At 63.3% G+C, this 12368-nt stretch overlaps 1 protein-coding gene across 3 annotated transcripts in view; it reads right to left on the reverse strand.

The window, feature by feature from the left end:
• Positions 1-2240, reverse strand: part of KCNQ1 (potassium voltage-gated channel subfamily Q member 1) — a 348947-nt gene extending 346707 nt beyond the window's left edge. For all 3 annotated transcript variants that reach the window (XM_060019498.1, XM_060019497.1, XM_060019495.1), the window contains exon 1: positions 1847-2240. In XM_060019498.1, coding sequence (XP_059875481.1) covers positions 1847-2226 — 380 coding nt within the window. In that variant the 5' untranslated portion in view covers positions 2227-2240. The remainder of the gene's footprint in view (positions 1-1846) is intronic.
• Positions 2241-12368: the final 10128 nt, after the last annotated feature.

Consider the following 12368-nt stretch of genomic DNA (forward strand, 5'->3'; position numbering starts at 1 on the left):
ATCAGGAAGAAAACACAAGTGTAAGCAGAGACTTCCTCCGGGGAGCAGCAAGCCTTCTTCCTCCACCAGGCACGGCAGCGCCCGGGGGGCCTGGGCAACGCGCGCACCCTCGGGCCCACCACCCCGGGACGCGAACCAGTGGGGTGTCTGCAGGCCTCTCGCCTTGGCAGCCCTAGGGGTGCGGAGGCACTGCTGCACTGCCTAGCGATCCTCTGCCCACAGCTTGGCACATAGGGTTCCAGGGCAGAGAGGCGGCTGGGCAGGGTCTGCTCCAGGACCGGCTGTGGGGTCCGTCCCGCCCCTGGCCACCTCCGGGAGCTTGGGGTCCAGCAGGTGAGGGCTGGGGGGCAGGCAGCCCACGTGCACAGCAGCACCCACGAGCCAGCTGTTGGCCGGGCGCTCGAACAGCCTGAGTCAGACCAGGTCAGGATCCCTCAGGGTCAGCGCACGCAAACATCCCCCCAAACCCCAACACAAGGGCAAGGCCGCCCTCTCCCGCAGACCAGCCATGGCCACAGCTAAGCTCCCTCTGACACCTCGGCAGGCGGGGACTGGGGGGGGGGGCGGTGGGAAGAGGCTTGAGGACACTGTCCCCACCACTTGCCCTCCTGCTCTGGAAAGACTGCCCCTCCGCAGGGAGGGCAGCAACCCTAGTGCCACCTGCGCTCAGAGGAGCCAGGGTGAGGAACTGAGGTCATGCCGCCCCACCTTGCCGCACCTGCTGAGACCGTGCTCCAAGCCAGCCCCTCTGCTCCCTGGGCTCCGGTGGTGGCTACCGGAGTGGGACAAAAGAGGGCCCTGGACACCCCCCAGCCAGGTCTCTCCCAGCCCCAGGCCCGCCAAGGGGGCAGGGACGAGCACCTGCCCCTACCAACGGGAAGCCAGAGGGAGGTCACCCGCGCAGCCCCAGAGCAGCCTCCGAGGTCAGCCCGGGGATGGCCAAGCCGAGGCTCCCGGGCCAGAGGCCGGCCCCACACCAAGAGCCCACTGGCCAGGCAGCAGGGAAGCAGGGCCGCGAGCGGTGGGGGAGGGCTCCACGTGGCCCCGTCCCAGCGCGCCCCGCCCTGCCCCACACAGGCACGCGCAGCGGCGGCTGGCAGCAGAGCCACCTGGGAAGCAGCGGGGGCAGGTGCTGCCGATAGGGCGCTGCTTTCGCCTGGCGCACAGCTTCCTCTGATCGACCAGTGGAATCAGAGGCCCGACCTCTCTCCTCCCCACCACCCTGTGTGTCCCCTCCAGGCTCCTCTGCTTCAACCCAGGGTTTCCAGAGCCTGGTTGGGTTCTTGCGGCGCCGTAGGCACTCCCCGCGGCCATGCTGACACCTCAGCCTACACCACAAGGCCTGCCACCCTGTGGGGCAACCCTGCTCCGCTTGCCCTGGAGACGCCCCACAGGGCCCGCCTGGACCGGGGAGGGTCTGAGATGTTGCTGCACCAGCGGGGGCACCGGGCCCTGCCCTCTCTTGCCTCCCTGCCCCTCCCGGGGAACTCTCTCCCCTGCCCCCGTTCTCACGCGGAAGGATTAACACCTGGACCGTCCCGCCAGGGAGGAGCGGGCCTGCTTGGGCAGCGCACTCCTCCCAGCTGGCTCCCCCCACTCATGCCTGGGCAGCGCCGGCGGGGAGCTTCCCACCCCCACGGGGTCAGACCCACACGTCCCTGAACTTCAACAGACAAGCTCCCCGCTGCTTCTGTTTTTCCCATTAACCCCTTCCTTACCTCCCGGCTGACCTGAGTCGCAGCTCCGACCAGGTTCGGGCGGCAGCAGGTGGCACAGGGACAACGCTCCCCCCACGCCCTCCCCGGCCCCGCGGAAAGCTCCCAGTCCCGCCGGCGGCGATACTCACACGGCAAAGTGGTAGACGAAGCACTTCCAGCCGGTGGGGCGCTCCAGGAAGTTGTAGACGCGGCCCTGGATGTGAGTGCGCGCGAGCAGCGGGCGGCGCGCGCTGTAGATGGAGACGCGCGGGTCGAGGCTCACCGGCGGCCGCGGGCCAAGGTCGGCGGCGGCGGGGGGCGCGGCGGGCGCGGTGGGGGACGCGGGCCCCGGGGCGCCTGGCGAAGCGATGGGCGCGTAGAGCGCGCCGCCCGCCGGGCCGCCCTCGGCCAGCTCCAGCGAGAAGGGGCACTTCTTGGCCAGGCCCGCGCTGCCCCGCCGGGCGCCCGGCAGGCGGCCCCCGCCCCAGCGCTTTCTCTCGGCCCTGGGAGGGGAGGTGGCCGCGGCCATGGCCAGGCAGGGCCCGCGGGGGCCGGCCGGGCGGCGGCACGAAGAGCTGCGGCGAAGTCGGCCGCCGGGGCGCAGTGTGGGCGGCCGCTGCTGCCAGCCGGGCCGCGGGTCCGCTGCCCGCCCCGCCAGGGCGTGGGGGGCGGGGCCGGGAGGGGGCGGTGGCCGCGGGCGGGTCCCGGGGGTTGGCGAGCCCCGCCCCGGGCCGGACGCCCCGCCCCCAACCAACGTCGGCGCACGGAGCGCGGTACACTGAGCCCCGAGTGCGCTCACCTGCTTGGTCGGCCCCTCCCCCGTCGGCGCCCACCTGTTGGGTCCGCCCCTTTAGCCTTCACCTTCTCGGCCCCGCCCGCCCCATCTGCTCGGTCCGCCCCATTCTGCGCTCCTCGCTCCGCCCCGCCTACGCCCACGTGCTCGCCCTCCCCAAGCCCACCTGCTAGGCCTGCAAGAAGCCCCCAGCCAAGTCAGGAAGGAAGGCGCGGGGTCAGCAGGTGCAGGGACCACGAACTGCCCGGGCAGGAGGACGGGGTGGGGCGCAGACAGCCGCTTCACCCCCTCTGAGTTACTCAGAAGAGGGTGGAAGTGAAGGGGGAAGGCGGGGCACGTTAGGAGGATGGCGGTTAGCCCCGCGAACAATCCGAGCGCCCGAGCGAGCGCGCGTGCTGCGGGCAGAGAGTGTGGTCGGGTTGGTACCCATAGGGCCGTCGGACTCTGGAGGCCAGGCAGGGCCATCGGGGCCATCGTCGGTCAGGGCTGGCCCAATGGGGAGCCGTGTGCGTGGGGAGGATGAGGGGGTTCCTGGAGGCGATGCCTCGGGGGTCTGGAGAGGGGCGCGGCAGGAGGGGCTGCCTGGGCAGGTCAGGGGAGAGGCTTTGTCCTCCTTACCCTCTGGACAGGGCTGATGCTGTGTCCCGTAGGTTTCCCTGGGTAGGGGTGATGTAGAGGTGGGTGACAGGGTCAGAAGGACTGCACGGGTCCCCTACCCTGCACTGGCATTTGGGTCCCTGCACAACGACCTGACATCAGGGTGGAGAAGGGGTGTCGAGCAGAAAAAAACTGGCCTCTCTCAGGACATTGCCCTGGGCAGGGGGATAACTGCCTGCCACCTCAGGGACCCATAACCTAGGAGACACGTCCCAGGTCTTGACTGAGCACCCTGGGCTGATCTATTTCACGTACTCCCTCATCAGAAAGTCAGCTCTTGTTGTTGGACCGAGTGCAGCTCGGCCCTTCACCCCTGACTCCCCACACCTCGGATGGTGCCTGTACAGAACCGGCACAGTTGGTATATGCAGAAAGAATGAATGAAGTGGGTCCCAACCTGTGCCAGGCACTGTGGAGACTCAGGGCGGCTGAGACAATGGAACTTTGCTGGGAAGCGCATCACTTAGGATACAAATGGGCAGAAAGCCAGAAGAAGGTGGGGAGTCCGCCTCCGCAGGGCCTGGGGGACAGCCAGGGCACCTGCAGACATTCAGTCGATACTTTCTGAATGAAGGCGCGTGTGAATGAAGTGCCGGCACATCCACACCCCAGTGAGCAGGAGGAAGAACTTTTAGTAGGCAGTGCCGACGCACAGCTGGAGCGTCAAAGAGAAAGAAGAAGAGCGTTGATCCATCTTGCACACAACACGCAAGAATAAATTTCGAGTGGATCAGAGGCTTCAATGTAAACGCTAGAATGAAGCCATATAGGTTCTACAAGAAAGTATGGGTGAGTTTCTCAACAAACTCTAGGTAGAGAGAACGTCTCCAGCTGTGGCTGAAATCCAGAGACAATAGCTGAAATCAACAAAACAGACAAGTGACAAACTGGAACAAGAATTTGCACGGGCAAAGGATTAATAGCACTGGTGTATAAAGAACATCTAAAACCGAGAAGAAAATGATAGACGACCCTGCGGAGAAGCGGGCGAAAGGCACGAACAGCTCACGGGTCAAGGGATTCATGATCTTAACACTTAGGAAAAAACGCTCAACAAGAAAAATGCAAATTTGAAAGTACACTGAGAGACCATCGCTCACCTGTCTGATTGGCGAAAATCCAGACGTTGGACCGCAGTTTCCATGGGCAGGGCCGAGGGAAAGCAGGTGTTCTTGGCACATCGCCAGTGGGGAGGGGGTCCTGGTGGCATTAGGAAACGCACTGGTATCATTTAGCCTGGCTCGTTAGTTCCACTTCCAGGAACTGGCCCAAAGATACGTGGGGAATATAGAAGATAAGATACACATAAGGCTACTTGTTACGACATTATTTGTATCAGCAAAAGGCTAGAAACAGCCAGGACGGCCCTCAGTTAGCTGAACCGTGCTTTGGTACAGCTCACAATGTTATCAATATTATCACTAACACTCAGAGGACAAAAGGAACCCAAAGTCACATCATTAGTATTGATATCGGTATTGTTGCCTTGAAATGATACATCCGTGTAATATGTGTCGTGTATATATATATCACGTTAAATTCCTCAGGAACCTGGATTTTCAGGACAAGAGAAAAGAGATACAAATATAAAATCAAAGGGCGAATCAATCCTTAAATTTGAATTGGGAATATTAGCATAAACCCCTCAGCTGTTTTCGTAAAACAAGAATACTTTCTAGCTCTGTCTGCTGAAAACTTCTTGCATGCAAAAAGCAGTGTGGATTAGAACATACCAGATATCTTTATCCATTCATTCAAAATGACACTAAAAAGTCTCCACTGGCCCGTTGTCGGAGGCTAGGGCTCATTATTCTGAAAAGGAGTAAAATAAATTTAAAAAGGGCAGAGTCAAGCATTTGTCCTGCCTTCTCTGTACGCGCTGAACTGCAGGGTAACGAGAGGCCGCACGCACCGTAGGTATGGATTGAAGTGTCTCCGGAAGGATGATGTGACTTTGGGGAATTGCTTGGAAATAATCAGCAGGGAGGGGCAGCGGCTGGGGTGGAGATCAAACCAACCTGCCCTGAATTGGTCATTGTTGAGCCAGCTGGCGGATACAGTCTCGATACTGTGTGCTTTACTTTTGTGTAAGTCTCTGTATTTTAAAAATTATGATAAGCAGCCCCCCAGGCACCTGGGGGTTCAGGGGCTGAGCTGTGCGGGAGCCAGCCCTGGGGGTCCTGGCCCTGGCACAGGGACGCTGCCATGAATGGGAGGCCAGACAACAAGGGGTCGCTGCAAGTTCCCCGAAAGCTCAAAGGAGCTGGTGGGGGGCCTGGGGGAGGATGGGAGAGCTGGTTTGGGGGAGTGAAGCCAGGTGCAGTGAAGTGGGGCTGGGGCTCCAGTGAGGAAGGGCCCAGGGTGAGGGCAGAGGGCTGGCGGGGGATCGGGGGGGCAGGGCCAGCACACAGGAGTAGGAAGCACAAGCCGAAGGGCCTGCAGGGCCTCTGCTCAAAGGTGGGAAGTGGGCCTGACCCAGTCACTGGCTCCCCGGCTGCCCTCCAGGCCCCCCCCCGGAAAGCCCCCTCTCCCCAGGACCTGCCCCTCGGTCCTCGGGATGCTCCTGTCACACCCTGGGGTCCTGGACGCACAGGCAGATGGACCTACCTGGACGTGCGTGGGCCGGGGGCCGCCTTCCTGCTTTTCAGGCCCATGGACCGTCTCCGGGCCTCAGAATACTCTGGAAGCACCGCACTCACCTTCCTTCAGCAGCACTTTGCCAAGACCCCTCGGCACCCCAGACCCATGCCAGGCCAGCCGTGGGAGAAGCCCGGAGGTCGTCATGAACACAGGGGGAAACTGAGGCTGGGGAGGGAGGGCTGTGCGGCCCCCAAGAGGTCAGGGTCCAGGCCAGGGCTGCGCCTCCAGAGGCTTCCTGGCTGGCGGCCACCTCCAGCCCCACGGCTGAGTTGCCCACTCACCCATTCACTCCCCACGTCCCCCTGAGCACCCGCCACGCGCCGGGCACTGCTCCGCCCCGGCCGTAGAGCCATGTGCGCGAGGCCGGCCTTCTTGGGGCCCAGGGTCAGCAGGGGGATGAGTGAGATGAAGAAAGCTAGGGGACGCGGGCAGGGCAGGTGGCAGGGGGTGATCTGTGCTGCGGCAAGGCCCACCCTCCCAGGACTCTGCGTTTTAGCCAACTCCTCTCCCTCCCTCGCGGGCAGGGGCACTGAGGACCCCAAGCTCGGGCACCGCTCCAGGACAGAGGCCGAGGGGCATCCTCCGGCTCTGACTTGACTCCATCTCTGCCGCCGTGGGCTGTCGGAGGGTCGCTCCAGTTAGCCGGCACGGGGGACAAGTCACAGCCAGTCTCACGGGGCAGGACAACTGAGCTGAGCCTGCCTCAGTGGGGCTCCAGCGCCACAGGATGTCCCAGGGCTGTCAGCGCCCGCCCTCCTCCCCCAGGTGCCGCGCTGGGGGCAGGCCAGGAAGGCTGAGGGCTGGCCGTGCACGGGGCACAGCTCTGGGTGCGTGTGTGTGCGGTATGGCGTGTGGGCAGGTTGTGGAGGATACGGAGCACACGTGTATTGCGTATGTGTGTATGGCGGTACATGGTCCGTGTGTGTGTGCACACAAGCCTTGTTGTGACCACACAGGGAAAGGGGACACTCTGTCCCCGCTCCTAAGGGCAGCCCTAGAGCAATGGGACCTGGGGGCTGGCAGCAGCGCAGGGGCAGAATCAGGGGCAGGCAGCCGTCCCCCGGGGGCCACACCTCCGCCCCATCTGGCTCTGCAGGTCACTCGGCGGCTGGGCCCTGCCCGCAGAGCCTCGTCCCCTCACTCACCCCTCCCAGCCCAGGATCCAGGTCCGGCCGGCCCGGTCAGAGAGCGGGGCACTGCCCGCGTGTTTCCTTTGATCTGAGGTTAGGTCACCTGACAGCACGCAACCTGGTCTCACGCACCCTGTTCTCACAGTTCCCAGACAGCCGCCAGGAAGGCCTTCTGGGTGCTCTCCGCGGCTCAATGCCTGTCCTCCACGCCAAGCAAAAGAGGAAAGTGTGGGGCCGCCGGTACTTGCTTTGTGCTGGGGCGGCGGCGTGGAGGTGCTCGGCGTCAGTGAAGGGCATCGTGGCCGGAGCTGCAAGCACCCCGAGGCCCCCTCCCACCGGCCCCTGAGCCTCCCCCTCCCCTTCCAAGGGGACGTCTTAGGGACCAGCCCGAGAATCCAAAGCCCAGTGACCAGGCCCCGGGGCAGCTGGCACCTGGTAGGGTCACCTTCACAGGAGCCCTGAGTAGCCGGAAGGCTGGGCAGAAAAATCAGGTTTGGGGTTTCGGGTCAGCTTCCAGCTGGCAGGGCCACCTTGTAGTAGCTTTGCTGGGAATTTGCCTCAGGGCTTGTGAAATTGACTTGAGTTTATTTCAGCCTGCCAGTCCAGCTGTTGCAAGGATGCACCGTCACCACCTGGGGCCCTCTTTGGTGAAAGCACCCCGAAAATGTGCACTGATCCTTCAGTTTCCTGTGTGACCAGATGGGGTGAAGTCAGGGACCTCCGAGCCTCGTGGGACCCATGGGGACATGTGCCTGGCCCACGTAGCCTGGGGAGTGAGGACCGGGGCCCGACATGCCCCGATTCTGATCACCAGGACTTGAGACCTCCCCACCGTCCCAGGGCACCTACCCACCGCCCACTGCCCGCAGCTGACGCTTTGGGGGCAGCAGGCCGCCGTGCACTCCAGGAGCCCAGGCGGTGTCTGTGCTGGGTCATCTGATAAGCCAGTAAGCTTTTCCTTACTAGAGAGCTGCCGGGTGTCCCCGGCCGCTGGGAGAAGGGAGGTGGGAGACCTGGGCTTGATCCTGTGAGGCCGCGGTAGCCGTTTCCCAGCCAGGGCCCTTGTCCACCTTGCTGGTGCTGCCGACCTGGCTCTTCAGCCAATGGGGCTGGCCCTCTGGAGCTACGCTGTCCACCCCGCAGAACCAGAGCCCACGCAGGGCCTAAGCCAAGAGTGGACTTGGAGGGCAGGTGAGCCGGTTGGGCCGGGAAGGGAGGGAGGCAGGGAGGCCGGGTGAAGGGCCAACAGCAAAGCAGGGGTGCGCGGAGGAGGAAGAGGCAGGAAGGATTCAGCCGACCTGCCGGTGTTTATGGGGTGCCCACTGAGTTCCCAGCCTTGCTTAGGGGAGGCCAGGCCCTGCCTGCAGGGGATGGTGAGCTTTTCTGTGAGACACACAGACCCGGGAGAAGCCGCACGAGGACCTCACGTGCCACGTGGTGGAGTGCTTCGCCCAGCCACCACCTCCTCCCCCGATAGCTGCCAGAGCCCGGGGTGGGGAGGCTGAGAGCTGCCTTCCCCGTCGCGTGTGGGCCCCTGAGGGCTGAGGCTGACTCACTCACCTCTGAGTCCAGGTGCCCAGGAGAAGTTAACAAAGGGTGAGTGGGTGACTAGAGAGAGGCGTGGATGCCTGGAGGGATGGATGGATGTGTGGGTGGATGGATGGATGGATGGATGTGTGGGTGGATGGATGGATGGGTGGGTGGATGGATGGATGGATGGATGGATGGATGGATGGATGTGTGGGTGGATGGATGGATGGGTGGGTGGATGGATGGATGGATGGATGGATGTGTGGGTGGATGGATGGATGGGTGGATGGATGGATGGATGGATGGATGTGTGGGTGGATGGAGGGATGGACAGATGTGTGGGTGGATGGAGGGATGGATGGATGGGTGGGTGGATGGATGGATGGATGGATGGATTTGTGGGTGGATGGCTGGATGGGTGGATGGATGGATGGATGGATGGATGGATGTGTGGGTGGATGGATGGATGGGTGGGTGGATGGATGGATGGATGGATGGATGTGTGGGTGGATGGATGGATGGGTGGGTGGATGGATGGATGGGTGGGTGGATGGATGGATGGATGGATGGATGGATTTGTGGGTGGATGGAGGGATGGACAGATGGGTGGGTGGATGGAGGGATGGATGGATGGGTGGGTGGATGGATGGATGGATGGATGGATTTGTGGGTGGATGGCTGGATGGGTGGATGGATGGATGGATGGATGGATGGATGTGTGGGTGGATGGATGGATGGGTGGGTGGATGGATGGATGGATGGATGGATGGATGTGTGGGTGGATGGATGGATGTGTGGGTGGATGGATGGATGGGTGGGTGGATGGATGGATGGATGGATGGATGGATTTGTGGGTGGATGGAGGGATGGACGGATGTGTGGGTGGATGGATGGATGGATGGAGGGATGGATGGATGGAGGGATGGATGGACGATGGATGGATGGATGGATGGATGGATGTGTGGGTGGGTGGATGGATGGATGTGTGGGTGGATGGATGGATGGCTGGATGGGTGGATGGATGGGTGGATGGATGGATGGATGGGTGGATGGAGGGATGGACGGACAGGTGAATGGATGGGTGGATGGATAGGGGTGGGTAAGTGAATGACGATGGGCAGATGAACCGCCTTTCCTTCAATTATTTGCACAAATGTCACCTTCCCAATGAGGTATCCCTTGACCATTTAAAAATAAAGTCCCCCAACCGTCCATCCATCGTCCATCCAGGTCCTTGCCTGCTTTATGTTTCTCTACAACCATTTTAATCATTTCTTTTTTAAAATTTGCTTCTTACTTGCTTCTTTGTTCATTGTCTGCATGTCACCTGACCCCCAGCACAGTCCTGGCGCCTACATGTTGCTCAGCAAATCTGTGTTGAATGACTGGACGAGCTGGCAGGTGACACGACGGTCGAGGGCAAGGCAGGTGGATGGTGCGCTTGGGAGAATGGGGTGGGGGCCCACAGAGGCCTGTGGTTTGAGCCTTAACTGACCCCCAGGGAGGGAGAATCAGTCTCTCGGGCTCCTCGGGGGCCCAGAAGAAGGGGACAGAGGGGCAGCTGAGGCCTGGTGGAGCTGTGGTCCCCCGGCCCGATGCCCACGTGCTCCAGCTGCACCTGCAGGGCAAGAGCCTGTGCGTCCACAGACATGCGCACACACACACACACACGCGCGCGCGGGGTATCCTCACACTTACACACGCTGTGTACACGCACACGCACACACTGGTCCTTGCATGGGACTCTTGCCGGGAGCTCTAAGGCCGGCTCTCTTCCAGGCGCTCTCCCTCCCACACAGGCCCTGCAAGGCAGTGGGATCACCGTCCCCGCTTCACATCAGGACCTGGACCCACAGCTGTCCAGGGACTCAGCGGGGGCCGCCCCTCACGCAGGCTGGGCCAGCAGCCTGCCCAGCGCTCCACAGTGGCACCTGCTCTCAGGGCTGAAGTGGACGGCTGCTCCTCGGTGACGGGTGGGACAGGAGGCGCTCCCGTATTTGTAGGTCTGCGTTTACCACCAGGCGCCGAGGGGAAGAGGGGAGTGGGCTGGGGGTGTCTCCTTCCTGGACTCCAAAACACTCCGGGACAGGATGGTGGGAGGGAGAGGGCGTGAGCCTGGGCCCGTGACCATGCCCGAGTCTCGGCTCAGCCCCAGCTGGGCCTCTCCGGCCTCTCTCCCTGCATCTGTGACGGCAGCAGGGGGAGGACACGGGCCACGGCTGGGGGGTGAGGGCCCATGAGGCGCAGCTTCAGAGCTGAGGGCGTCCCCGTGGGAAGGAGGGCCTGCAGGTCCCCCGAGTCCCGTGAGGGGTTGCTACAGAAACCTGGGCGTGTGTGTGGTCAGCAAGGTGGGGGGCAAGTCTGGCTACTCGGCGTCGACGACCCTTAGACGGGGTGAAGCACCGGGCTCTCAGCCTTCACCACGGACGCTCGGGGCAGCCCAGAGGCGGCGGACGGTGGCCCGTCCCGCGGAGCTCGCCCTGCGCTCTCCCACCAGGAGTGGCCAGAGGTGGCGTTCCCCGCCCCCAGCACCAGGGCAGGGCGCTTCCTGTCCGAGGGCCTGAGTCTCGACCTCACGCAGACCCGAGGGAGGCACCGGGTCGGAGGAGGCCCCCAGGCCAGCAGGGAGACCCAGGGCCAGCCAGGCCCCTCTCTGAGTCGTGGCTCCTGTCCTGGGAGACAAAGACCAGAGCCGGCTCGGGAGGCTGAGTCTTCCTGCAAATTAAGCCCCACGAGGCACCCAGCCTGCACGGGGAGGGGCCGGGGGCGGGGCCTCTGTCGGGGGCGGGGCATACGCATATGTCCCTCCCTCCCAGGCCTCAGCCGGGGACAGAAGACGGTGGGCCCAGGGACAGAGGCCTGGGGGCTGGCGTGCGCTCTGCCAGGCGTGGCCTCTCCCCCAAAGCAAGTGTCGTCGTGTGAACTCAGTCCTGTCCTGAGTGGCTCCGGCCCTGGACCCAGTTGTAGGACAGGGGGTGGAGGCGGCTGGAAACGGAGCAGAAGGCAGAACTTGGGACATCCCCCCAACAACGGCAGCGGGTGCGGGGGGCCCCGGGCACCACCTCCCTTCAGTGGCGCCCCGCCTGAACACAGCCCACGCTGGCCGCAGCCCCTCAGTCACAAGGCTTTCCTGCATAGACGCACGTCCACACCCCGCATCCACTTGCTCACTGTGTGTCCTCCCAGCAGCTCCTGTTCTGGGCCCGGGAGGCTCAGTGGCCGGGAACCCCAGGCAGGAAGCAGACAGACAGCACGCCAGTGAATGAAAGGTCCCTTCGGAGGGTCAGGCTCCCTGGAAAGTGATGCCGGGTAATGTGGAGAGAGAGACCCAGGGAGGCCCGTGAGCTGATGTGGCTGGGGGAGGGGGGGGACGAGGGGGACGGGGATGGGCAGAAGGGGAGGCTCTGAGGCTGGACGAGAGGGCAAGGGGGAGGCCAGACGGCTGGAGAGGTGGGCAATGGGTGGGGCAGGGCTGCGGGCTCGTGGTGGGGTGTTATTGTGGAGTAATAGGGAGCCACGGAGGGTTGTAGGCAGGGAAGGAGCCCAGCCTGGTACTGGGCTGGGGGTGGCTGGAGAGGAGCGTCTAGGAGGCCGGGGTAGACGGCAGGCCTGGAACAGAGGATGGGAGGCGGCCAAGGACCGTGTGCCTCCCGCCCCCAGGCTCGGAGGCTCTGGGGAGATCCCCTCACTCTGCATATACCCCTGATGCTGGCAGGACCCACGGCGGGGCCAGGCCCCAGGCCAGCAGGGGGTGTGGACCCAGGCTGGTCTTTCAGTGGGGCTGGGGCTGGCCCTCGCCCAGGAACCCCAAGATTTACATCTCCCCCTCAGAATCTCGTCCACAGGGTCTCAGGCCCCGAGGGTTTGTGGGGTCCCTGCCCTGGACCCCCACTTATCTGGAATCCAGTCTTTCCTGAGGGA

Source organism: Delphinus delphis, chromosome 8, assembly GCF_949987515.2.
Source record: "Delphinus delphis chromosome 8, mDelDel1.2, whole genome shotgun sequence".
Classification (NCBI taxonomy): Eukaryota; Metazoa; Chordata; class Mammalia; order Artiodactyla; family Delphinidae; genus Delphinus; species Delphinus delphis.